The sequence below is a fragment of the Trachurus japonicus genome, chromosome 7 (assembly GCF_045865225.1).
Source record: "Trachurus japonicus isolate A0001 chromosome 7, Traja_1.0".
Lineage (NCBI taxonomy): Eukaryota > Metazoa > Chordata > Actinopteri > Carangiformes > Carangidae > Trachurus > Trachurus japonicus.
Window position 1 is genome coordinate 29,808,066 of NC_140913.1, and position 27,668 is coordinate 29,835,733.

At 41.6% G+C, this 27,668-nt stretch overlaps 1 protein-coding gene across 2 annotated transcripts; it reads left to right on the plus strand.

The window, feature by feature from the left end:
• The first annotated feature begins 3 nt into the window (after positions 1 to 3).
• dgkaa (diacylglycerol kinase, alpha a) lies at positions 4 to 27,592 on the plus strand. Of its 2 annotated transcripts, none has more exons than XM_085782771.1 (24): positions 4 to 25; positions 8,400 to 8,503; positions 9,692 to 9,768; positions 10,926 to 11,055; positions 11,254 to 11,328; positions 11,438 to 11,487; positions 11,598 to 11,672; positions 13,245 to 13,361; positions 15,357 to 15,474; positions 16,557 to 16,645; positions 16,750 to 16,869; positions 18,320 to 18,418; positions 18,662 to 18,748; positions 18,888 to 18,961; positions 19,058 to 19,132; positions 19,214 to 19,299; positions 19,828 to 19,917; positions 20,066 to 20,226; positions 20,353 to 20,417; positions 22,196 to 22,286; positions 22,450 to 22,636; positions 26,100 to 26,217; positions 27,040 to 27,100; positions 27,311 to 27,592. In XM_085782771.1, exons 2-24 carry the CDS (start codon positions 8,428 to 8,430, stop codon positions 27,383 to 27,385), a joined length of 2,196 nt encoding a protein of 731 aa, XP_085638897.1. In that variant the 5' UTR covers positions 4 to 25; positions 8,400 to 8,427; the 3' UTR covers positions 27,386 to 27,592. The 2 variants fall into 2 exon arrangements, with proteins under 2 accessions (XP_085638897.1, XP_085638898.1); XM_085782772.1 differs by having other exon boundaries at positions 9 to 25; positions 8,397 to 8,503.
• The last annotated feature ends 76 nt before the right edge of the window (positions 27,593 to 27,668 follow it).

The following is a 27,668-nucleotide window of genomic DNA, read 5'->3' on the forward strand; positions in this document are numbered from 1 at the left end:
AAGAGACCGGAGCGGCGACGTGAAGGTAAAAACAAAACCTCAACAGTAGACTAAATGGTCCGGTGTGTGTGTCTGTGTCTGTGTGTGTGTCTGTGTGTGTGTATTGATTGAAGTTTGAGTTGCAGCTCTGACTGAGCCGCTTTCAGCTGCACATACGTACATAGCCCATAATAATAATAATACACGACACTGAGAGAAAACACACAAGGAGCTGCTGGAGGATTTGGAGCTCGGTGCATTATGATCTGAGGAAATGCATGTGTGCAATGCATCTGCTGCTGCTTCTGTGTGTGTGTGCATGTGAATGTAGAGACAGAGACACAGACACAGACACAGAGTCATTCACAACAGCCGAGTAACAACAACAACAACAACAACAACAGCAACCAACTGGGGACATGGTCTGCATTTTAATGCTGCAGCCCCTGTAGCTCTGCTGCTCTGCTCTCTCTCTGTCTGTCTCCATACACATGCAGCAGCAGCAGCAGCAGCAGCAGCAGTGTGTTGCCTTCACGGATCCTCCCTGACGTCTGTTAATGTCAGGCTGCTTAAGTTGCCAGCTTTTTAGGGGGTGGTGAGGAGGGGGGAGACCCATCTATTTAGAGAAAAGGCAGGAAGCAGGAGGAGTGGAGACTGGTGCATTCAGGGACGTATTTTAACGTGGTTATTTGAGGCGTCCTGTCCTGTCTCAAGATAGTCTCACAAAACTTGTCAACACCACAGTACAACTTAATAACAATACAGTTGGCTGAGCACAAGTGTGGTGACGGTTTTGTTTGTTGTTGTTATTGTGATGATGATGATGATAGCGGCCTTCCTCTTATCGCCGTGACTCCCACCTGAGAGGATGAAGATGATGTAAATGAGAGCTGCAGGATATGGTGCTGTAACATGTGAAACCTCAGTGTTTGTTAGGGGAGAGCAGCAGTGTCCTCCTCTATGGTGATGGTGGGAATGTATGTGTGTGTGTTGACAGTATATATATATATGTGTGTGTGTGTGTGACTGTGTGTGTGTGTGTGTTGTTTACCCAGAAGCTCCACTTTCACTGTCATTCAGCTGCGTGTGGTGAGTCTTGACTCTCAGCCCTCATACTAACTGGAAAAACTAAACATACAGGAAAGTCTCGACTCTTTTAATGCAGCTCTCTGTGGTTTTCTCTCTCTTTCTTTTGCCTGAACTCGCAGTTTTTTGCACCACTTCCTGGTCGAGCTGCATCATGTGTGTGTGTGTGTGTGTGTGCTCACTTGCAGCTCATCTTTCAAACTTTTGGCCAGTTTCTGCCCTTTACTTTTTTTTTTTGTTGTTGGTAGTTTTCTATTGTAGCTTTCCAGGGAGTTTTCAGCCTCCAGACAATCAATGCAACGCTGCTGCGCACACACACAGTGAGTGAGTGAGGTCAGTTTGTCCAGTCGTTAATGTTTACATCAGGCTAGAGGCTGTAAACGGACTAGAATTTGAGAAATGGTAATAATCTCCTTTGTTTACAGGGTTTTCACTTCTCTAAATAGACCTGTTGTATCTTTCATTTAGCTGTCACTTCCTTCATTACATCATCATCACCCCTAGTCTGCCTTTATACGCTGAACTATGTAGGATTTCAACCGTTCAGGTGCAGTTTCATGTATTTTCTATGTGGAAATTGAGCACAAGTCATTGAAAAAATATGACATTTAATTTAACGTTGCATCATTTTCAGTTGTTGGATGGATAGATAGATGTGTATGTGTGTGTGGGGGCGAACCAGGCGAGACTCCCTGATACGTGCAAACGTTCACACCATAAAAGCAACGTGGTGTTGGTGTTGGTGTGTGGTGCTGGTTGTTGTATATGACGCCGTGCACACACTCACAGTCACAAGTCTGGACAGGTTTGAGGTTTTTTTTTTCTTGAACGCAGCGTGGTGTTCTCTACAAGGCTGCCTCCACAGAAGAAAAAAGAAAAAAAGCTATTACATAAGTCACATTCAAGTCTGAACCCAGAGTGATGGGCAGTCCTCACTTTGATGCCGGGGAGTGAGTGAAGCCTCGCCTACATTTTCCAAGAAATCTATGATTCATGCTGTGGTGAAAGTCGTGTTTTCTCTCTTTTTTTTATGTGTGTGTGTGTGTGTTTCTTTTTTTTTTTTTTTTTAACAATCAGTTTATTGTGTTGAATTTCTCATAAACGTCACTACTAATCCGAGCCTGTTGCGGTTTTTGCATATCGGTCGATTCTTCAAATACCACCTCACATTAGTGGAAGCAGGGGAAGCCCCTGTTTTATGAACAACACAAATGCTCTAATGTGTGTGTGTGTGTGTGTGTGTGTGTGTGTGTGTGTGTGTGTGTGTGTGTGTGTGTGTGTGTGTGTGTGTGTGACACCGTGTCGTTACCTTGGATTCTTGCTTTTAGTATCTGTCTGTCGCACAATAGTTTTCATTCAGTGAATGAATCTAACACTGACTGGCTGAGCAGATGGAAGTTTTTATCTCACTGAAGAAAAATCCCCATTTAAAAACAACATAATGTTTTTGCTTTCAACAGTGGAGGCTGCAGCTGTAACACTTGTACAGTACGACCAGCGCTGCTCTGACACTGTACTGCAGTGAAGTGAAGATAAAACAACCTGGGGAAGTGGTGGTTACAGGCTGCACATAAATTTGAACGAGTGGTGTGGTTTCTTTTTTTTATGTTTTTTCTCTCTCCTGTAGTTCCTACTAAGTAAGAAACTTTTTCTTTTTTTTTTCTTTTTTTTTTGTTGTTGCTCGGCCTGTAAAATGACCCCTTGAGCAAACAGTCCATTTATAGTAAGGGAGTATTCCCTCTGCTGCTCATGCAAGTGAGTCACAGTAGCATCTGCATGTTGAATGCGATTTTAGAGAGTGTGGCCTTTGGTTGTGAAGGCCAAACCGGGCTCATGGCGTGGGAGGAGGTGGAGCTGCAGGGGGAAGACTCGCAGCCCCCCCCCCCCCTCTCCCCTCCCTCCCACTCGGCCTGAGCTGAGCCTCCTCCTACCTGTTAGTCACCCGTGGCAGCGCTCTCTGACGAAGAGCAGCTGATGGAGGGAAACACTTTCCACAGCAACCGAGCGTGTCCTCCTCACCCCCACTCACCCTCCACCCTCCCTCTGTCTGTCTGTTACACACACACACTTACACACACACTTCAGTGAGAGAAAGGATTCGTAGTTTCAGGAGGAACAACGAATAACGAATGCCCAACATCTGATGTCGACTTGAAGAACCTACGCAGTGTTTTCCAACCACAGGATGACGGAGTCGGTGGCTTGCAATGCAAACCCTGCTGCAAGTGTTGCAAAACAGCAGATTTCCTTGACACGAGGCGTGGGCGTTATGACAGCTTGCACAAACATTAGCCTCCATGGAAAAAGGTCATCCCCGAGCGTATACCTTGAAATGGTTCTCGTGGTGGTTGTTGACAGTTTTTTTTTTTACATTAAGGGTTGGTAATTAAATGCATGGCATATACATGTGTGAATGAATGCCAACTGAAATGAACGGCCCACTCTCATCCTCCCAATTATTTCATTTCACCACCGTGTGAATTTCTATAAAGCAGTTGGTTTGGTTTGGTGTTTTCATGCTGACTGGTCACAAGTGGAGAAAGCAAAAAGCAAGTGTCAGGCTCCAGACAGATGGTTTTTCAGAGGGTTTTAAGGGGGAGTCGTCGATGTTGCTATCACAAGCTGTATCACAGCTACTTGAAAAAGCCACTTTAACATTTAAATTGTCCTTTGCTGCTTTTTCTTTTTTCTTTTTTCACAGAAAACCCAGCAGTAGTGGCAGTGAGGGAGTCAGTGAGTCAGACAGCTGCAGACTTTTATGCAGACATGCACCGCAGCATTTACCCTGCACTGATTACATGGAGCGACATTTTGTTCAAACAGAAGTAAACCCCGGCCTGTCAGTCAGTCAGTCAGGAGAGAGAGAGAGGACTGATGATGGTTATGTATGTGCCTTCTGCTACTGCACCACATAAAGCCATATAAACAGTTCCCTCGTGACAGCAGCTGCCGTTTAACTTGAGTGAATTGTGTATTGAAGACTCAGGGCCATGAAACAAGCCGGTCGGTCGGTCGCCGGCGGTCACATGGTTTGTATTAAGTTTTAAACAAGCCACAAAACATTCCTGAAACCTGCTGAAATATTTACACTCGCTACTACTCAGTAAGCTCATTTAGATTACATCATCACGGCTTCTCAAAAACTCCAACTCCATCCCATGTTTAGAGAGAGTATACTACATAGGAGACACGAGCTTCTCGCCGCTGCTATGTGTGTGTGTGTGTGTGTGTGTGTGTTATTACACTCGCTGTGGGTTCATCTGGTTTCCTCTAAGTGCAGGATAGGGAATGCCTTTTTTTTTTTTTTTTTTTTTTTTCCGGTCGTGCCCTGACTGGTCCCGGCTGCTGAGTCGCACTCCGGCTGCATTGTGCATGCAAATCATTATCTAATCAGGAAGTGAGGAATCAGATTACTCCGATAGGCTCCAGATCTTGTTGAACCAGACAATAATGATGATGATGATGATGATGATGATGATGATGATGATGATGATGATGATGATGATGATGGTGGTGGTGATGATGATGATGCTGATGATACAGATACACAGCGGAGGAGACAAAAGATGTGATGCTGCTGCTCGTCGTGACATCATAAAAACAGGAAACGGATGAGTTTTATAAAATCTAAACTAAGACATTTGTGTGTGTGTGTGTGTGTGTGTGTGTGTGTTTAATATGCAAACAAAGCTCAGAGGCCTCTGGTGTATTTTTAGTTTATTTATAAGACCGTGTTTGAGGATGGAGTCAGGGATATATTTTTAGAGTGAACAGTTATAGGCTGTGATCAGGTGATATTTTTTCTTTTCTTTTTTTTTTTTTTAATTTATTTTTGTGTGTCACGATTCCTTCATGTGTCACTTCGCCGTCGGCCCAGAGCCGGCCCACCTGATCGGCAGCATAAACACAAGTGCTAGGCAACGCCGCTGACCTTTTGAGGGAATTAAGTGAGGACAGTGTGAACCTTTCAGAGTCTAAAGGGAGCAAATGGATCCAAATCACATGTTAAGAGTGGGTGTTTTTTCTTTTTTTCCTTCTTCTTCTTCCTCAGATCATTTCATTTACTTTCCTCAGTGAGTTCTTTGTCCTTTAAGTGCTCTGATTTTTTCTGTGCAGTGCGGGCAGCCGTCACCGATACCTTCACTGGCTGCTCTTTAATGTGTGATAACACCTGTGGACAACAGTGTGAACAACACATTCATCATTCAACAGCCTGGATTTTTTTTTTAAACAAAAAAACAAAACCCACCACCACCAACCACTGCACCACTGCTTTTATCTGCCTCGGCGTTGTATCTGTGGTTTTTGATATAAGACAAAATATCAGATTTACAGAGTGTTTTTTTTTTATTATTCACAGGCTGTTACACCCTGTTCTGAGCATTTCTCCTTTTCTATTTTAAACTCCTTACTACCCTTCTCTTTTCATTCCCTCAGTAACAATCTCATTGTTTAGTCGGGAATTACCGGAATTACTCCTGGGTACTTGGTGCTGAGCCAACGGACGGCGTGGCCTTTTAAAGGACCAGACCAGTGTTTTTCCAAGCTTTTATTCCCCCCATCACTTTACACTTTATACTCTCCCATTTTCCAGAGCAGCACGCTGTATAGTTTCCTCCAACATCGCTGCCTTCCGCTGCCGTTCATGATCAATACAGTATATGAAAATCAATTAGCAGACTATTCGGACGGTCTTGACTCCAGCAGAGTAGTGTGAAGAGTCTGTTTTATTGTTTTCAAGCCCATCAACGTTTCACGGTAATGCAAGTAAAGTGCAGATTGATTTAAAGGGGCTCCACTGCAATATACCTGATAATGGTCAGATCATTTAGACTCAACCTAATGCACTTCACTGTGGCGGGTTACTCAACTACCTTTTCAGATTAAATATGTTTTAAATCACCTGAAACTCTGCAGCTTTGCATTTAAGTGTTAAAAAATATAAGTGAGATTAAGTAACTGATTATAGGTTATTGATAATGAAGGTAAAACACAGTGTAAAGTAGAGGTGAAAGGGAAGAGTCATAAAGTCAGCAAACTTATACAATACACAGCATTAGCCAACATTAGTCTGCGGTGACACCAGACAAAATTAAAACCTCCTTATTAATTTCTGTTTGAACTGATCAGTGTCACTCTTAAAGGGATAGTTCAACATTTTGGCAAATTGGCCCATTGCCATAATCCCTATAGTCATAGCAGTAGGTTCGTTACCTTTAATTGTCAGTGCAAGCTATTTTTAGAACAGCGGATTTCTTGGTTTCCTTCATCAAACTCATCAAATACACAATCCAACAACTCCAAAACGCTCTGGTGGACAAGTTGTGACCTGCACATTCACCACGCTATGAGATAATAACAGAACGTTACCAGACAGAGTTGTTTTAGAGGTAAATTCATGCAAAACCGCTGATGTGTGTTCCCGTCGGGGACAGTTTTTCAGCAATCAGTCTCTGCATTTACCTCTAAAACAACTCTGTCTGGTAACGTTCTGTTATTATCTCATAGCGTGGTGAATGTGCAGGTCACAACTTGTCCACCAGAGCGTTTTGGAGTTGTTGGATTGTGTATTTGATGAGTTTGATGAGGGAAACCAAGAAATACCATGAGCCTCCATATAGCTCTGAGCAGCTCATGGCTCTGCTCCGCCGTTCTACAAATAGCTTGCACCTACAATTAAAGGTAACTATATATGACTATAGAGATTATGGCAATGGGCCAATTGGCAAAATTGTTGATCTATCCCTTTAATTTATTAAATGTATAAGGAGTCATAACGTCAGCAAACGGTCTCAATAATGTTTGCTAACATTACTTTATTCTGTTTATGCGCATCATTTCTCTTTTGTTTTTCTGTTTTTCAATGTCATTTTTAAATTCTTAAATGTATAGTTTGTACAATCTCATCAAAACCTTCCATTTCTATTCTTTCAAAATAGTTAATTATTATCACTTGTAAACTTAGGTTTGTGTTTGTAATCTTCATCATCATCATCATCATCATCATCTTTAAAGTTATTACCTGCTCTTACTGTGAAGGAACTCCATTAGTGCAACATTAAAGCATGTTTGCTTTATACTGTATCTCTGCTCTATGATGACAGACCTATACCGGAAGGATCATGTTTATAACGTATTGATTATCAGCTGCATTAGACTGCAGGACAGATTCAGTATTGATCTGTGTGTTTTTTATATTTCTTACTGCGCCACATTATTGGCATGCGTCGGCCAAAGGAAGATGATACAGGATGTCTAGGCAATGTTCTCCCCCTTTATTAACCAGTTTGTCCACTTTTCCTTCAATGATTAATGAACTCTGCGTTTATCTGTTTGTTTTCCCGTCATTAGGAAATCTCATTCCATTAGATTATAACTGTATAATCTTTGCTTCTGATGAAACTATTCATAACAGCAGCAGCAGCAGACGTCGTGTTTTCTGTTTTCTGACTGCAGAGAAGCTATAACGAGCTCCAGGCCTTGTGGTGTTTAGCTGTGACATTTATGGCTCTTCCTTTTGTGAGAGACGGGGAGGCCCCTGCACAAGCTGTGTGTGTTTTTTTTTTTTTTTTTTACCTCTCTGCATGATATTATTGTTTATTCTGCTTTTTTTTTTGCTTTTTTAAAAAATATATAAACCTTCGTTGTTCTTTTTTCTCTCCTCACGTCTTTGTATTTTAACTTTACAAATCTTATATGGGCCATGGAAAGACACATTTGGGTGCAGACAGAGACTCCCTAGAGCTGAAGTATCATGGGTACCTTTTAGCCTATTTTAACCAGACTTTTGGCCCAGTTTAAATCGGAGTATAGTCACATCACACGTCAGTGATGGTGTGAGATGTAAAAATTAAGTGTTAGAGGCTGAATGTCCGACAGTGACGCTGCGTTTCAGAGCATTGTATAAGGAAAACGTTACATCTATCTAGTATATGCAAAACGATGGAGCACAATGAAATGTACAGGTGGTTTTGTTGCCGGTGCATCAAAAGGGAAGAAGAAGCATGTTCACCTGTGTGTGTGTGTGTGTGATGATTGTGTACGTTCAGCTCAGCTCTGCTCTGCACATCCTCTGAGTTTGGGATGTTTAGTGTGTGTATATGCATGTGTGTATATGTGTATGTTACTCCCCCTCCTCTTCCTCCTCGTCTGCGATCATGGATTAGTGCGAGTGCGAAATGGAAGATGCTATCTTTTGCTTGCAGCCATGCTTTTATGTTTTACAAAGAAGCAGGCTACTGTGTGTATGTGTGTATGCACCCACCTTCTCCTTTCTCTGCCTCTGTGTGTGTGTGTGTGTGTGTCTCACTGTTCCTCTCGCCTGTGCACAGGCAGCAGGCAGTTAGTGCAGAAGCAGGCACCATGTCCACCCCCACAAACCCAGAGGTGAAGGAACTGAACCCTGTCGACTTTATCCAGCTACAGCAGTACATTGAATGTGAGTACAGACGAGCAGGCGGGCGGGCAGGCAGTTTTCTCAGCACTAAACCCCCCCTCCTCACTTCCACCCACACACACACTCATTTATACTCGCTCATATTTTTTTTTCCTCATATCTAGTAGAGGTATAGCTGTCTGTCACCTTGTGTTTTGCACCTGTTTTATTGTTTTCCACGTTATTCAGTCAGAAATGTGCACGTAAAATGATCATATACAACATGTAAAGGGATACGCCAAAAAAATTTTTTTCATGTCTTGCCTCACTCCCGAGTCCACGACAAGCAGATAGACACCATCCTTTCGACTGTGCGTGCAGTAAGAAGGGAGATAGAGCCCGTATTGCCCGTATCGCCCGTAATTAGCTTAGATCAAACGCTGGAAGTGCATCGGTAGTGTTAGCCTGCCTCCTACCCGAGCCGACTTCAGCAGTCAGAAGCTGATTTCATTTTAGCTCTAAACTCTGTAAACATATCACTTTATCGACATTTCAAACATTTTAGGCGAGAAAGTAGCCGTTTAGATCAGTAGTGTGTCGTTAATTTGTCTAAATACCAGCTGTTTACTTTTTTGTTCAGACGAATTCGGCGCTACTCAAGCTAGCCGTTGTGACCAACACACTTCCGGTTACTTTCACAAAATAAAACACCCGTTGCCCTTTACATACAGAAAACCATGACGATAGAATTTGTGCTTTTACTTTGAAATAGGAAGCTAACCTACCCTCGATGTAGCTAGCGTGAACCAAAATAAACCGTCTTTGGTTGAACCCTCCGTTTTGACCGATCTCGTCCCGTTAGCGGCATTTGACCGCTCAAGATGCCTTACTGGAGAGTTTTGTCAGCTCTGAGACAAAGATCGGCCCGCTGGTTTCCGTTTAGAGTTGCTGAAGAGTTCCTCTGATGACTTTAGGTGGAGGCAGGCTAACACTACCCATACACTTCCAGCGTTTGAGCTAAGCTAATTAGCGGTGCGCCAGCTCTGCCCGTATCTCCCTTGTTACTGCACGCACAGTCGAAAGGATGGTGTCTATCTGCTGGTCATGGACTCGGGAGTGAGGCAAGACACGAAAAAAAAATGTTGGCATATCCCTTAAATGTGTGAAGAAGAGGAGATGAGTTCATGTTTATTATCCCTGTGTGACCTCTGTGTATTTGTGTGTGTGTGTGTGTGTGCCTTTGGTTTCCAGACTGCAGCTTGAAGGTGAAAGATGTGCTGAGGGAATTTGATGCAGATGGCAGACTGGCCCGGCACAGACACGGAGAGGTGAGAGGAGGTGGAGAGGATGGAGAGGGGAGAGGGGAGGGGGGGGAGGGCGGAGGGGAGGGGTGACATCCTGCTGTTCAACATCATCACAACCTCCACTCAAATAAAAAAACAAAACAAAACAAAAAAAACCCAACCTCTCTGAGCCAAAGCACATAACTGAACCTAATTAAACCTCTCAGCCGAGCAGTTCAGCCAGAAACGAGCTTGTGATTTATGTATGTTGGGCCGTTATTAATTGTCCCCACGCTGATTAATTAGATTCAAACCCATTGATCACGATGACTAAGCTGTCCATGAGAAATATCTTCAGCACATTCAAGCGAGGTTGCAAATGTAAATTACCTCCTTAGTTTTGCCCACGCAGCACGGCGATGCTGAACGCAGCAGCAGCAGCAGCAGCAGCAGCAGCAGTGCTGGCTGGCTGGCTGGACGAGCTCAAATGTGATTGGAACAAAAAGGATCTTTACAATACTGTACATCAGCGGCCAAGTAATTTGTGCAGGAAGTAAATGCGTCATTTCTTATGGATAAATTGGCGACTTAAAGTTAAGTGCGATCATTTGCAGGAAATGTAGATTTTTATTGTAGAAGAAAAGACAAATTCAGAGGCGGTTTGATGCTGCTGTGTGAACAATAATGATGCTTTCTTTCTTTCTTGCTTTCTTTCTTTCTTGGTTTTTTCTGTTTCCTCGGTCGCCTCTTTGTGTTTCTTCATCTTTTGTGATCTGCCTCGCAGTCACATTATTTATTACTGGGGCAGCTTTGTAGGGTACCAACCAGGGAAATGGAATTATGTCAACAAGAAATGGGTTTGTGGTTCAGCGTTGTCGAGGGACTTCTGCTTGTTAAGGCCCTGTAGGGTTTTATCATGTGAGAAAAACAGATACCATTGTCACACACAAAAAAACCCAGGCAGCAACCACTTAATTTGTTTTTTTGTTGTTGTTTTTTTACTGATAAATGTTTCTGAGAAGCTTTCTGACTAAGATTTTTCACACAGCAGCAGCAATGTGTGAAGAGTTGATTTTCGAGAATGCAGAAGTTGATGACGTGCACACAACACACAAACGCCCCAGACATTTCTTTCTCATTAGTCACAGTTTCACCAAAAAAACTTTTAAAAAAAACGACTTCTCCCATTCATTCTTTCCCAGTGCATCAATGAAGAGGGCTTTCGTCTGTTCCTGAAGACTTATTTAGAAGTGGAGGACTTCCCTGTGGATCTCTGCCAGCGTCTCTTCCGCTCTTTCCAAAACTCTGAACCCACCCAGGAAGACAGCGCCAGTAAGATTATGCACCATGTGTTAACTTACGACCGCTGCTGCTCTCCGTGTCTCTCTCTCTACGCTACTTTGAGACAGTATCGATTTTACAGCATGGTCTGTTTGGCATGCAGTCATTTATCACTGTGTGGAGGAGCTGCATGAGCAGATATGGTGCAGATATATTCTCTCTCTTCCTCTCTCTCTCTCTGTCCCGTAGAGGAGGTTTTCCTGAAGGATGTTTCATGTTACTTCTCTCTGCTGGAGGACGGCCAGCCCAGGGACAAGCTGGAGTGTGAGTCCGTTATTTCATTTTTCTTTTTATCCAACCCCCGCCCCAAATAATAAAGTGAGTGATGATTAAGTCCTGACACTTCCACTTTCATTTCCCCTCTTCTCTTTAGTTGCTTTCAAACTCTATGACAGAGACGGGAATGGAGTCCTTGACAGCTCTGTAAGTCGCTGAGAAGTCAAAGTCTTTCAAGGTGTGATTTGTAAATACGGGTATCGCACCGAACCGCACGCCCTAAAACAAGTGTTGTGTATTTTACCTTTTTCAAACAGGAAGTGGATAGGATTATTGCTCAGATGATGCACGCTGCAGAATACCTCGGCTGGGATGTGTCAGAGCTGAGGCCGGTAAGTCGCACAGAGCTGCAGCGTCCCGGAAAAACACTTTACAATTCAACTCAAACTTTATTTGTCACGTAGATGTGACATTATGAAGTACAAGGTGCACACAGTGAACATTTTTTTATTTATTAGCACATGAAAAATATATAAAACAGCATAAAGAGTAGAACAACAACAGCAACAACAACAAAAACATACAATATATATACAGTAGATAAAGCAAATGTGCAGGATAAACCCAAAACAACAACAAAAAAAAGTAGTCCTCCTAAAGATAAACATTCAACATAAAAAATTAAAGGGATACGCCAACATTTTTTTTTTTTGGGTCTTGCCTCACTCCCGAGTCCACGACAAGCAGATAGACACCATCCTTTTGACTGTGTGTGCAGTAACAAGGGAGATGCCGCACCGCTAATTAGCTTAGCTCAAATGCTGGAAGTGTAAAGGTAGTGTTAGCCTGCCTCCACCTAAAGTCATCAGAGAAACTCTTCAGCAACTCTAAACGGAAACCGGCGGGCCGATCTTCGTCTCAGAGCTGACAAAACTCTCCGGTAAGGCATCTTGAGCGGTCAAATGCCGCTAACGGGACGAGATCGGTCAAAACGGAGGGTTCAAGCAAAGACGCTTTATTTTGGTTCAAGCTAGCTACATCGAGGGTAGGTTAGCTTCCTATTTCAAAGTAAAAGCACAAATTCTATCGTCATGGTTTTCTGTATGTAAAGGGCAACGGGTGTTTTATTTTGTGAAAGTAACCAGAAGTGCGTTGGTCACAATGGCTAGCTTGAGTAGCGCCGAATTTGTCCAAACAAAATTGTAAGCAGCTGGTATTTAGACAAATTAATGACACACTGCTGATCTAAACGGCTACTTTCTCGCCTAAAATGTTTGAAATGTTGATAAAGGGAAAGGATGGTGTCTATCTGCTGGTCATGGACTCGGGAGTGAGGCAAGACACAAAAAAAAATGTTGGCGTATCCCTTTAAATTTACAGTAATGTGAAGAACAACATAAAACAATTAGAAAAGAGAGAGAGAGAAAGAGTGATGCAAAGAAAACAGGTGGTGTATGCATTGCTCAACTGGGCCAATAGAAAGTGAATTATTTGTTTCTTAAATGAATTAATTAATGCTTGTGCAGTTTCTACGGTGGATTGGTAATGCATTGCAAAAGTGCGAACCTCTAAATCTAATTGAGAACTGAGAGAAAAAATAGTACTTGTAAAAACATGAAGATTATTTGCTGACCTCGTGTTGAAATTGTGAATCAAGGAATTGAGCTGAAATACAATTTTTGAACTTGAACGCTGCACGACATGTACTGTACTGTACTTTCAACTCTATAGTAAATGCACAATGTGTTTGCACAAGAAAGATATCCTTTATGGTGTGAACGATGTACGTACAGTATATGGCACCACTTGTTACTCATTTGCCAGGGTTAGTAAAAAAAAGAAAAAAAAAGATAAGCTCCACCCTTCCTGCAATAAAACTCACAAATTCCTACACACAAGCAAATTGTGTGTGTGTGTGTGTGCTGATAATACACAGTAACAACCAAATATCATTTCTCCACCAGGTTCTGAAGGACATGATGACAGCGATCGATGCCGACAGCAGCGGCACGGTGTCTCTGGACGAGTGGGTGGAGGGCGGCATGAACAACGTCCCCTTGCTGGTCCTGTTGGGGCTGAAGGTGAAAGCATCACTGTGTTTCTCTCTCTCTCTCTCTCTCTCTCTCAGATGTGTTTCATTTTGACAGCAGGTGTCTCACAAAGTGGCCGAAACCTTACGTTCGTTCACTGCTGCCCTCATGAATCCCCGGCCTTGCGTGCCTCCTCCTCTTCCTCCTCCTCTTCCTCCTCCTCTTCCTCCTCTTCCTCCTCCTCCCCCGTCAATAAGGCCCTTTCTGCCGACTCAGTGTTACAGGGTGTGGTAATGTCATCTCTTCTCATGCAAGCTCTGCACCATCGGAGTGCTTTAGTGTTTTCCATTTACTCTGCACAATCTGTGCCACACACATTTCACACAGCGCTTTGCACAAAATGGCACAAATCTTTCACCCTGATGCAGTAACACGTCGTCAACTAAAAGATATATCATTTTTAATATCGTATTGCGTCTTTCTTTCTTCACATAAAACTGCTTTAATTAAATCAAGGATGAGAGGAGAGGATGAGATGAGTTTTTTTTTGTGTTCGGGGTGTTGCTGAATGTGTTGTTGCCAAGAATATAAAAGCCACTTACTGTCAGACTGCAGTTCTCAGTGGAGGCATAAAAACCACCATGAGCTGGACTCTGTCACTGGGTTTGGCCTCCACAACAATGCGAGGGACTTCCCCCCCTCAGGCTATTTCCAGCCACCAATGGACATTTGAAGCCTGGGGTGCATGAATTCAGCCCCCTCACAGTCGCTGCTGCCACGCTGTGCCTCCTGCAGTAAGTAAGCGATAGGCCCGGTTGGTCAAAAAAGAAAAAAAAAAAAAGCATTTTAAGTATGTAATCTGGATAAGAGCGGCGGCGGGTCGCTCTGTAAACAGATTGAAAGCAGCCTCATAATCTTGAACTTGAGATTACAGTATATGTATAAGCGTCGATTTGAAAAATATCCACACAGTATATGTCTGTCGCGCTGTTATAGAGAGCCACTACATGCTGCATAATCAGCTGTCTCATTAAGGCAAGGGTTAGTCATGAGTGGGTGTGAAAAACAACTGTGAAATGCAAAAACCTCTGCCACAGTGAGCCGATGAAAGGCCCTCGCATAGTTAGATCCAAATTTCAACAGAGGAAACAGATGAAGAAGTTTCTTTTTTTTTGTTAGAAACTGTTTGTTTTGTTCTGTTTTACATGTTGAAACATAACAACAAACAAAGAATGTCCAAACATAATCCAGTTCAAGAAGAAGTACAAAGAAATTATATTCAATGAGGTTGTTTGACAACCACATGGTGTTTATTATTATTTATTTGGGTATTTACCCACTTAGTTTATTTGTTGCTCTGTTGGTGCTACCTTCAGTTTGTCTTTGTAGCCTATATGTGTTCGTATGTCTTTATATGTATATGACTATATATTAGAGAGATAAAGATTAGTGATGATATGTTAGAATAAATCTATATATGTATATACTTATATATGTATGTTTATGTATATACTAAGATTTTATTTCAGAAACAGGTCCATATCACACATCATACAATATAAATAGTAAAAAGAAAAGAAAGTAGGCCTACAAAAAATACAAGAAAAGTGTGCATTTTATAAAATATACAGGCTATTGCACCAATGCCACCTTAGCCTAGAAGTGAATCGGTAGCAGCTTTTCAAAGGGCTTACTAGGGCTTCAATTATGTGATTCTCTGATTGTATATATTAGAGAGATAAAGATTAGTGGTAATATATTAGAATAAATCCAGCTAGATAAACTCATAAATTAACTTATTGTATATAGATTATAATGACAAGAAAGCTTGATAGCTAATTTATGAATAAGGGGGTGGGAGTAAATAAGTTTTCGGATATGAAAAAAAAAACATGTTTGTTCATGTGTTGTCTTTGCAAAGTATTTATTTGTTATGTCTGTCCATTACTGTATTATGTTTTATTTCTTTTAACATGTCTGAAATAAACTTTAACTAACTAACTAACATGTTCTTCTTATTCTTCTTCCTCCTCCTCTGTGGAGCAGATGACGCAGAAGGACGGGCAGCACCTGTGGAGGATGAAACACTTCAACAAGCCGGTTTACTGCAACGTGTGTCAGAGCATGTTGCTGGGCCTGAGGAAGCAGGGGCTCTGCTGCACCTGTGAGTCTGAACCATAATAATAACCCTAACCAGCAGAGGGCGACACCGAGCAGAGAGAGAGAGAGAGAGGGTTAACCCTTCTGTTGTCAAACTACTGACCCAGTCTGTTCCCAATGGTCCTTCTCTCCTCCCTTCCTTCTGTCTCTCCATCCCTCCTTCCTTCCTCCTTCCTCCACTCCTTTCCTTTCTTTGTCCCCCCCTTCCTCCATCCTTCTTTCCCTCCTTTCTCAAGCTTCTTCCAGCCATCATTTCCCTTCCTGTCTTCTTCCTTCCTTGACCCAATTTCTTTCTTTCTTTCTTTCTTTCTTTCTTTCTTTCTTTCTTTCTTTCTTTCTTTCTTTCTTTCTTTCTTTCTTTCTTTCTTTCTTTCTTTCTTTCTTTCCCTCATCCTTCCTTCTTCCTTCCTTGACCCAATCTGTTCCCTTTCTTTCTTTCTTTTTTTCTTTCTTTCTTTCCTCCCTCCCTTCTTTCCCTCCATCCATCCTTATTTTTCCTTCCTTGACCCAATCTTTTCCCATCCATTCTTTCTTTCTTTCTTTCTTTCTTTCTTTCTTTCTTTCTTTCTTTCTTTCTTTCTTTCTTTCTTTCTTTCTTTCTTTCTTTCTTTCTTTCTTTCTTTCTTTCCTCCCTCCCTTCTTTCCCTCCATCCTTCCTTCTTCTTCCTTCCTTGACCCAATCTGTTCCCTTTGCCCATCCTTCTTTCATTCCTTCTTCCCACCATCCTTTTCACTTCCTTCCTTCTTTCCCTTTGTTTTTCTTCCTTCCCTGATCCAATCTGTTCCCTTCCTCCATCTTTCTTTCTTTCTTTCTTTCTTTCTTTCTTTCTTTCTTTCTTTCTTTCTTTCTTTCTTTCTTTCTTTCTTTCTTTCTTTCTTTCTTTCTTTCTTTCTTTCTTTCTTTCTTTCTTTCTTTCTTTCTTTATTTCCTTCCTTGACCCAGGAGGACAACAGGAGGGTTAATGTAACTTTCCTCCTCTTTTACTGTACATCTGGCAGCCTGGTGGTAACGTGTTATAATGTAAACATCACATCGTGCCAGCTGAACCGGCTTCATGCATCTTCTTGTTTTGTTTTTTTTCTCAGGCTGCAAATACACGGTGCACGGACGCTGTGCGAACAAGAACCCGGCTCCCTGCACCAGAACGTACGTGAAGTCAAAGAAGGAAACAGGGGTACGATGTCTGGCCGTGACACACGCTAAATATACAGTGACACACACACACACACACACACACCCAGTCAGACGTTGTGTTAAAATATTCATCCCACATTTCAGGTTCCAGCGCACGACTGGGTGAGCGGGAACTGCGACTCCAGGAAATGTGATAAATGCCAGAAGAAGATCAAGAGCTACCAAGGATTAACGGGCAAACACTGTGTGTGGTGCCACACCATGGTGAGGACGGACGCACTCAGTCTCACGCTCTCCCTCTTCAAGTCCAGTCTAGTCGTAGAGATGTAATTCCTCCTCTTCTTCTTGCTCGCTTTCTATTTCTTTTATTATTTTAAATTATGCATATAAAAACTAAACAAAACAATACACAAAAGACAAAACACAACAACCAAGGAACAGTTAGTGTCTCCCTGCAAACATACAAACCCAGTTCAAGATCTGCTAAAACAAAGCCCCAAACAGGAGGAGAAAATACACCCGATAGGTTTCTAACCCTCCACACAGCAACAAAAACAGACACAACGTCTCGCAACGAGCTGCTACGACTTCATCTGTCTGGCCACAAAACCAAAACCAAGTCCATTTTCACATGAAGTTTTGCAGTTATCTTTTCCATTAGGGCTGCAACTAAGGATTATTTTCATTATCGTTTAATCTGTCGATTATGCCAACAATTAAATGTTTGATCGATAAAATGTTGAAAAATCAAGTCAATCAGTGTTTCTCAAACCACAAGATGACGTCCTCAAATGTCTTGTTTTGTCCACAAACCAAAGAGAGACTCAGTTTATTGTCATACACTGCAGAAACTCAAATATTCTACCAAGAATATTTGTCATATTTCTAGTCAAAATGTAATTTCTAGTCAAAACAAATCTCATTATACTTAAAATAAGACTCATCACATAACACTTTTTTACTTCTTTCAAGCATATTTTCACTTGAAATAATATTACATTATTACAAGCACAAAACCCCTGCTTTCACTGGCAGATTTTTCTACTTATTTCAAGTGAAAATGATCAAATTTTTAGGCGATGAGTCTTATTTTAAGTGGAGAGAGATTAGTTTTGACTAGAAAAGAGAAGTTTTGACAAAGAAATAGACAAATATTCTTGGAAAGATTTTGAGTTCTTGCAGTGTAAAGGAACAAAGAAACCAGAAATATTCACATTTAAGAAGCTAAAATCTGAGAATTTTGACTTTTTTCTGAAAAAATTATTAGATTATCAAAATGTTTGACGATTAATTTAATAATTGATTATTGTTCGATTGTAATCGATTAATTGTTGCAGCTCTATTTTCCATTTTTTCCAGGTTTGAGCCAGGACAGGGTTTTTATTAAGTAGGAGAATCTGTAATGCTGGACTTTCCTCTTCCTTATAATATATCTTCCCCTGGAGTCAATCCCAGTGTATAATGTGATTGGTTTGGTGGTAATTTAATTTTTCAAAACGTTTTGTATTTCTGCTTGGATCCTCTGCCAAAAACTGAATCAATGTCGTTCAATCCTCGCTTTCTTTTTCTTGTGTTTTTTTTTTTTCTCCACTGGAAATATTCAGAGCAACAGAGATGTGTGAGAGTCGTGTACGGGATAAATTTAGAGTCTGTCCATCATCATCATCATCATCATCATCGCTGCCTGTTTATGTAACGTGACTGTGTTTTACAGCGTCACGATGAATGTGCGGAGCAGGAGCCGACAGAGTGCACCTGTGGGCCGCTCAGAGACCATATCCTGCCTCCATGGGCCATATATCCTGTTATAAAGGTACGGATTCGTCCTCGGGCGCATGTACAGTACAAACAGAGCCTGTCACACCTACGCACAGCATTACATCAGCCCTGGGCTGTTTTCTTGTTGTCGGTAAACCCTTCTCACCTGTGTGGCATTTTGACAGGTACAGTGCGAGTGTGTGAGGTTTTTTTTTCTCCTCTGTGTGTTTCCTCCAATCCAAAGGCAAGAGAAAACACGTTACATTTCCTGTTGTTTGTTCCCTCCTTGTCCCTAAAGGAAAGACCAAACAACGTGAAGAACGGCTGCTCGGGCTCCAGTGACGACAACGAGCTCAATACTACTCCCGATGGACAAGTGCTGCAGGTTTTTATCAATACTGAATGTACTGAATATCTATCGACATCTTAGAAGAATGAAATAGATAAATTCCCTCCTGAAAAATATGCAACTAACGATCTAAACATCTGTTATATAACCATCATCATCGTTTTCGATTCGCCAGATCAGCGCTGTGCCGAACACTCATCCTCTTCTAGTGTTTGTAAATCCTAAAAGTGGAGGCAAACAGGGAGAAAGGTGAGTGCAAAAAACAAAACAAAAACAGAAATAAAAACATTAATGTGTGTGATGCAATAAATGCACAGTGTTTATCGTGGTTTTGTTGTATTTCAGAGTTCTGCGTAAATTCCAGTATTTACTGAACCCACGGCAGGTTTACAACCTTTCCAACGGCGGACCGGGACCGGGGTGAGGAACCAGACGATGACGATGTGTTTGTTTATTTCCCGTTCACTCTCCCGTTTCAAACCTCGTCACTTCTTCTTTCAGCCTGAGTTTCTTCAGGAATCTGCAGAACTACAGGATCCTGGTGTGCGGAGGCGACGGCACGGTCGGCTGGATCCTAGATGCCATAGGTGAGACATGTTCACTGCAAAAACTCAAATATCTTACCAAGAATATTTATATTCTATAGTCAAAATGTCATTTCTAGTCACAACAAATCTCATTATACTGAAAATAAGAAACATCATATAAAAAGTAGCTTGTTTCTAGACAGTTTTTACTTCTTTCAAGCATATTTTCACTTGAAATAAGTAGAAAAATCTGATAGTGGAGCAAGTTTTTCTTCCTTATTACAAGCACAAAAAACTTGCTTTCACTGGCAGATTTTTCTACTTATTTCAAGTGAATATTTGTTTGAAACAAGTGAAAATTATCTAAAAACAAGTTAATTTTTAGGTGATGAATCTTATTTTAGGTGGAGAGAGATTAGTTTTGACTAGAAATGAGACATTTTGACAAGAAAAAGGACAAATATTCTTGGAAAGATTTTGAGTTTTTGCAGTGTTTGTATGTATATGTAGAATATATGACGAGCATCTGCTAGAAAATCATTGTGATGCACTTCTCATTTCGTTTTCATTTCATTTCTTTGCAATCAGACAGAGCCAATCTGCTAGAACGGCCACCTGTTGCTGTGCTTCCTCTGGGCACAGGAAATGACCTCGCACGATGTCTGCGATGGGGCGGAGGTGAGAAAATGTTAGATATGAAAATCATGAACCAGTCTGTTGCATTTCCTTTGTTGATGTGTTGATGTCTGTGTTTGCTTCATCAAAACAAAAGTTGTACACATCACTTCTTACGCTCCGTGTCGTTGACCCTTTTTGTTTTCTGCAGGATACGACGGCGAGGATCTGAGTCGTATCCTCAAAGACATCGAGGGAAGCTCTCCGGTGCTGATGGACCGCTGGAGCGTGCAGGTCATCACCGACGAGAACCAGGAGAAGGGCGACCCGGTGCCGTACGAAATCATCAACAACTACTTCTCTATCGGAGTTGTGAGTCTCTCTCTCTCTCTCTCCCATAACGAATACAGTGGTCGCACAAAAGGGAAGTGTTTGTTTATCTCTCGGCTTTGTGTTTTGAGATAATTGCTTTTGCTGTGTGTCGTGTCGTGTCGACAGGACGCCTCCATCGCTCACCGGTTTCACACAATGAGGGAGAAGCATCCTCAGAAATTCAACAGCAGGTAAACCGCACACAAATCACACATTCAGTTAGTAGACAATAAAACATCCCGTATATCGTGGTGCATAGTTTTACAGTTTGTCTCCAATGTCCCGTATATCGTGGTGCACAGTTTTACAGTTTGTCTCCAATGGTTTGGCTCATTTGGTAAAACAGTGTAACAGTTCAGCACAACATCACAGCTCACTTGCAAAAGCTCATATCTCCCCCCAAAACAGTTCACTCATGTCTCAAAACTAAATTTTCTTTCTAATATAAATAGTCAGTGCCTCCAAAAATGCATCGTCCCTTTTATGGAGATACATTTGTGTCTTTATTATTCAATCAAAAGAAAAGTTGATTTAAACAAAAAAGATATTTTCAATCAAAACAAACTTCACTTCAATCAAAAGCAAAACATTTCAATCAAAGAAAAAAAGCGTTTGACTGCAATAAAAATTGCATTTGAGCACTTTTTTTTTTCTTTGATTGGAAAGGTTTATTTTGATTGAGGTGAGTTATTATTTGATTGAAAATATTTTTGGGGAATGAAAGTCATCTTTTTTGTATATTATGGGTAGGATATTTGTGTCTTTATTATTCAATCAAAAAATGGTTGATTAAACAAAATAGCTATTTTTAATCAAATAATAAGTCACTTCAATCAAAGAAAAAAAGGGTTCAAATGCAATTTTGTGGGTCTCAAATAATTTTTTGTGTTCAAATCCTTTTCTTCTTTTTTTTGATTGAAAAGGTTTTTTTGATTGAAGTGAAGTTTGTTTTAATTGAAAATATCTCTTTTGTTTAAATCAACTTTTCAGAGGACCATTGAAATACTCCTCATGTCCACCTCTCAGTCTGAGCCCAGTCCTTCATTCACAAACGTTACTGTACTAGTTTATTTGTTTAGATAACAGAATACAATTGTGTATAAAACTGAAGAAGAAAAAAAAACAAAAAACAAACAAACTGGATTTTAGGGTAAGAGCAGCCTCCAAGGTTTGACATCACACATTGCACTCACGCTGTCAAGGAAAGGTAGCTATTTTTATTCACACACATAAAGTAACTTCCATACATCAGAGTAAAAAGAAAATGTACAGTACAGCATAATATACTGAAATATTATGCAGCATAATATACTGTAATATAAACACAAAAACAAAAACAAGGCAAATTATGTGTAGCCTACAGTGCTGTAAATAAATATATGGTATTACATGGTATGACATGAAGAACCATTAGACTGAGAATCAATCAATCAGTTTAGATCAATAAGATCTATTCACTTGGAAACTGTGCTAAATGTATCATTTGCAAAGAAAACATTTGCAATGTAATGAAATTAATGAGAAAATCAATTCTGTTGTGAACAATTGCCACGTGGTTTGGAGGTTTGTCCAATTTCTGTTTCGAGAACCAATGGAGAAACACTGTAACACAACTGTATACATCTGCAAAACCCAATAAAAAAAGTTTGAAACAACGTCAGAGGCAGAAGTAGGAGATAATATTTCATCTTCTGTCTTCAGAAAACGCTGCATATTTTGTATTTGTTCTTGTGCACATTTGCTGTTTTCTTTTCTTTTTTTTATAAGCTGAAAAAACTGAATGCAGGTGGCAGCAGCAGGTGTCTGTGGTGCCGAGTCTCCGCCTCCTTGTCGCGCTGGAGAGAGAGAGAGAGAGAGAGAGAGAGAGAGAGAGAGAGAGAGAGAGTGTAGTGTGAAAGTGAAATTTCACGTAAACCCTGAACGGCCTCCGCTTCTCTCTCTCTGTGTGTGTGTGTGTGTGTGTCTGCAGGATGAAGAACAAGCTGTGGTATTTTGAATTCGCCACTTCAGAGACCATCTCTGCTTCCTGCAAGAAACTGAGCGAAAGCCTGACGATCGAGGTGAGAGCGCCGGCCGTGCCAGCGTCGGCAAGCGAATGCGAGCAAAGTGTGCATTCACAGAAATGTTCCCACACACACACACACACACGCAGACACACACACACACAGACACACACACAGATACGACGTGCACTGACGCCTCACTCTGCTGCTCCTCCTGCAGTGCTGTGGTGCTCCGCTGGATCTCAGCAGCCTGTCTCTAGAGGGGGTCGCTGTGCTGAACATTCCCAGCATGCACGGCGGCTCCAACCTCTGGGGAGAGACCAAAAAGGCGGACTCGAAGGGACAGACGAGTCAGGACGAGCCGGAGGTGATCGTCGACCCGGAAGTCCTGAAAGTGACCTCACAAGGTAGTTTTACTCTCTCTCTCTGTCTGACGTCACAGGTTCACACAGGATGTTGAGCTCAGACGGAGACGTGATGAAACGACTGTCGGTCGAGGTCGTAGACGTCATGTTTTCTGTCCCGTTGTAAATGTAACATCTCAGAAGTACCTGAGAAATCAGAGGTCAAAGGTCAAGGTCACTATGACCTCATAAAGTACATTGTAGGCCTGAAGGCACAACTACTCATGACAAAGCTTCACACACAGATGATGAATTGATAATATTGAACAATGGAAAGGAAGAAGGTCGGCTTCACTGTTGGACAGATAGATAGATAGATAGATAGACAGACAGACAGATAGACAGACAGACAGACAGACAGACAGACAGACAGACAGACAGACAGACAGACAGATAGATAGATAGATAGATAGACAGACAGACAGACAGACAGACAGACAGACAGATAGATAGATAGATAGATAGATAGTTGTTTTCGAGTTAAATGCAGAGACTGCTTGCCGGAAAACTGCCAAAAAACGGGAACGAGCATCAGCGGTTTTGCATGAATTTACCTTGAAAACAACTCGAGAGCGTTTTGGAGTTGCTGGATTGTGTATTTGATGAGTTTGATGAGGGAAACCAAGAAATCCCATGAGCCTCTGTAGCGTAGCTCTGAGCAACTTGCGGCTCTGCTCCGCCGTTCTAAAAACAGCTTGCACCGACAACTAAAGGTAACGACCCTACTGCTATGACTATAGGGATTATGGCAATGGACCAATTTGCCAAAATGTTGAACTATCTCTTTAAGGGCATAAAAGCCCCCAAAAATCACTAAACAAAACAAAATTTACCAAAGTGCTGTACAGGTCAAAGAAGGTGAACACACATAAGGAGGATAAAAACATATTAAAACTACAGATTTAACACCAAACCAACATGAAGCTGCGTTCACAATCAATCAGTCGCTGTGTGATGATGTGTTCAAGATGCTGCAGGTCGTGATGAGCCCAAACGTCTGCTCCTTCCTCGTCAGCGTCGCTCAGCTCGGTGCTTTGCTTCGCTCCGACATCCTGCTCGCTCCACTCTCATCATCAGCCTCATTCCCAGCTGCTATTTTTAGCCCCGATAAAACCCACCGAACGCTACCTGTCCCGCAAACCAGGCAGAGCTGAGTGGAAGGAGGAGGAGGTAACACCGGGACAAACAGGAGCTCATCATAAATGCCACCGTCGTCCTGTGTGTGTGTGTGTGGGTGTGTGTGTGTGTGTGTGTGTTGCCTGGCAGCTGTTTAAACGACTTTATAGGGTGATAATAAAACGTTAAATGATCTGTTTTCTGCTCCGTCTGCTGAAAACAGACCCGTGGCCCAAAAAACACAAGATGCAAATTCATCACTCAAATGAAACTGAACTGTTTATATGATATTGTACTTATCAGTGAAACATTTTCCTGTTTACACATCTGGCTGGCCGTCACGTGTTTGACATCTCATGAATATCGCAGTCTTAATATTTTCAGGTCCTGATGGTTTTGGTCTCGTTATGAGATGAGATAGAGTATGTCACTGGTTCTTCAGCTGCTGCACGCTCCGCTGTGTCTGAGTCTGAGGACAGGAAGTGGACAGTGGGGTTATCAGCGCTGAGAGCAGAAACAGAGGTCGACCCAATTTTTAAAAGGCCGATATAATAATGATAGTTTGAAGCCGGGAAAAAGCCGATTAATCAGCCGATATGAGGAGAGAAAAAACCCCACACATCCAGACAGCTCAGTCTGATCAGGGAGAGAGTGATGCAACACGTTTTTAATCACAATCACACTTTTTGTCTCCAAGAGGCAGTTTATTTAGTTATTTAAAGGGATAGTTCAACATTTTGGCAAATTGGCCCATTGCCATAATCACTATAGTCATAGCAGTAGGTTCGTTACCTTTAATTGTCGGTGCAAGCTATTTTTAGAACGGCGGAGCAGAGCCGCAAGCTGCTCAGAGCTACGCTACGGAGGCTCATTGTTGGATTTCTTGGTTTCCCTCATCAAACTCATCAAATACACAATCCAACAACTCCAAAACGCTCTGGTGGACAAGTTGTGACCTGCACATTCACCACGCTATGAGATAATAACAGAACGTTATGAGACGGAGCCGTTTTCGAGGTAAATACAGAAACTGCTTGCTGAAAAACTGCCCCTGAACGCAACATGCATCAGTGGTTTTGCATGAATTTACCTCTAAAACAACTCTGTCTGGTAACGTTCTGTTATTGTCCATTCTTTTTACAGTCTATGTTATTATCTCATAGCGTGGTGAATGTGCAGGTCACAACTTGTCCACCAGAGCGTTTTGGAGTTGTTGGATTGTGTATTTGATGAGTTTGATGAGGGAAACCAAGAAATCCCATTAGCCTCTGTAGCGTAGCTCTGAGCAGCTCACAGCTCTGCTCCGCCGTTCTAAAAATAGCTTGCACCGACAATTAAAGGTAACGAACCTACTGCTATGACTATAGGGATTATGGCAATGGACCAATTTGCCAAAATGTTGAACTATCCCTTTAATAGTTAGAGCGCAGCGTTAATGTGGAGCTGTTTAGATATAAATCATTAAGATCCATTAATGTGCCACCCTGTTTGCTTTCTGTCTGGACCCGGTGCAATAAGACGATGTCGCCCGACTGACCGACAGGTGGAAGGTGAAGAGTCATCGACTTCTATCAGAGCTCGTATTTCTGCAGATAACAAAACAAACAGTTAATAAAACGTCAGTCAACAATCATTAATCGGTCGACCTCTATCAAGTGATCCATTGTTAATAGAAAAGATTTTAAAAAACTATTTGCTCTTTGGTTTGTTTGCACTTGTAGTTTCAGAAATGAAGATGAACTATTATTGATCCCAGGCTGGGAAATGACTGTGAATAACACAACAATACAAACAGAAAAACAAGAGGTGCAACTCAATAAATTAGAATATCATGGAAAAGTTTATTTATGTCAGTGATTCAATTTAAAAGGTGAAACTAACAGGTTATATTCATCCATCACACACAGAATTAAACATTTTATGTCTTTATTTAATTCATTTCTTTTAATTATAATGATTATGGCTTACATTTAATAAATAAATAAAGACCTAAAATTCAGCACCTCAAAAAAAAATTTAATATTACAAAAGACCAAATAAAAAAAAGCATTTTTCATATGGAATTGTTGTCCTTCTGAAAAGTATAAGTCCATTTATATGCACTCAATACTTGAACAACTGGAGATTGACTTTTCAATGTTATTATAATTTATTGATATGCACCAGTACAATATGTAAATATACACATAACGTAAGGTAACGTTATGTATAAATGAATATGGAAAAGGTATCTACAGTTTAATAAGGAGAAAGAACAATAAACAAATAAATAATGGTGCTAAAACAGAAGTGTTTATGAATGTATTTTGAAGTCTAACTGCATCGGTGTCTGTGTGTGTTTCTCCGTCAGATCTCAGCGACCGTCGGCTGGAGGTGGTCGGTCTGGAAGGCGCCATGGAGATGGGTCAGATCTACACGGGGCTGAAGAGCGCCGTGCGGCTCGCCAAGACCTCGCAGATCACCATCAGGTGAGGGGACGGACGCGTCCAGACTCGTCTCCATCGGCGGCTCAACGACTCGTTGACTGTTGATCACCGGCTGACGTCGAGGCCTTTACATAACAATCAGCTGAAGTGGCTGAGGCTCCTTTTGGTATTTTAAAGGGATAGTAGCATTTTTTTAAAGTGGGGTTGTATGATCTACAAATAGCCCCCAAGTGCTTTAATTGCAGTAGAAGACTCTCTGCACTCCTCCCGTTAGCAACGCCAGCCCATAATAGCCCTGCCCAGAGATTTACAACATACATTGTTGTGAATGGACCCAAAGAAACGGCCTATTTTCACAGCCTAAAAGAGGTTTTACCTGGAAAAAAATACACAGTTCCATTGTTGGCTATAATATAATTTTTTCCAGCCCCTGAAAGTGCAGGAAAAACACAGTTTTTATTTGGAACTAACCAACTGCTGATCGGCGGGCGCTAACCCTGGGCGGAGGGATACGTGAGTTGGTTAGGTCCAAATAAAAACTGTGTTTTTCCTGCACTTTGAAGGGCTGGAAAAAAATTATATTATAGCCAACAATGGAACTGTCTATTTTTTTCCAGGTAAAACCTCTTTTAGGCCGCGAAAATAGGCCGTTTCTTTGAGTCCGTTCACAACACTGTATGTTGTAAATCTCTGGGCAGGGCTATTATGGGCTGGCGTTGCTAACGGGAGGAGTGCAGAGAGTCTTCTACTGCAATTAAAGTACTTAGGGGCTATTTGTAGATCATACAACCCCACTTTAAAAAAATGCTACTATCCCTTTAATGTTGATCCCTTTCTCTCTCCTCGTCTCCTCTTCACCCTCAGGACGAAGAAAGCGTTACCGATGCAGATCGACGGGGAGCCGTGGATGCAGCCTCCCTGCACGGTAAACACAACACACACAGACACACAGAGAGACAGACTGCGGCTGCTGCTTTTCCTGCAGACCGACCGACCGACCGACCGACCGACCGCACATTAAATATTGAAGCTAGTTTTTCCTCTGTGCATCGTCGTCGGTGGTTCAGTTTGAGTTGATTACAGTGTGATGAGGATTTACTGGACGTTTTATATTTCCCCCCCATTTCCTCCACAGATTCACATCACACACAAGAACCAGGCCAGTATGTTGATGGCTCCTCAGGCCAAATCCTCTGGTTTCTTCAAATGAAAACCAACAACAACAACAAGAACTGACTACATCTACATTCACTCCGTCGCTGTAAATAAACAACTGACACTTTTTGTTTTGTTTTTTGTTTTGTTTTGTTTTTTTTACATAAAATGAGTTTGAATGTTGTAGAATAATAATTTGCATTGTTAAAGGGATAGTTCAACATTTTGGCAAATTGGCCCATTGACATAATCCTTATAGTCATAGCAGTAGGTTCGTTACCTTTAATTGTCGGTGCAAGCTATTTTTAGAACGGCGGAGCAGAGCCGCGAGCTGCTCA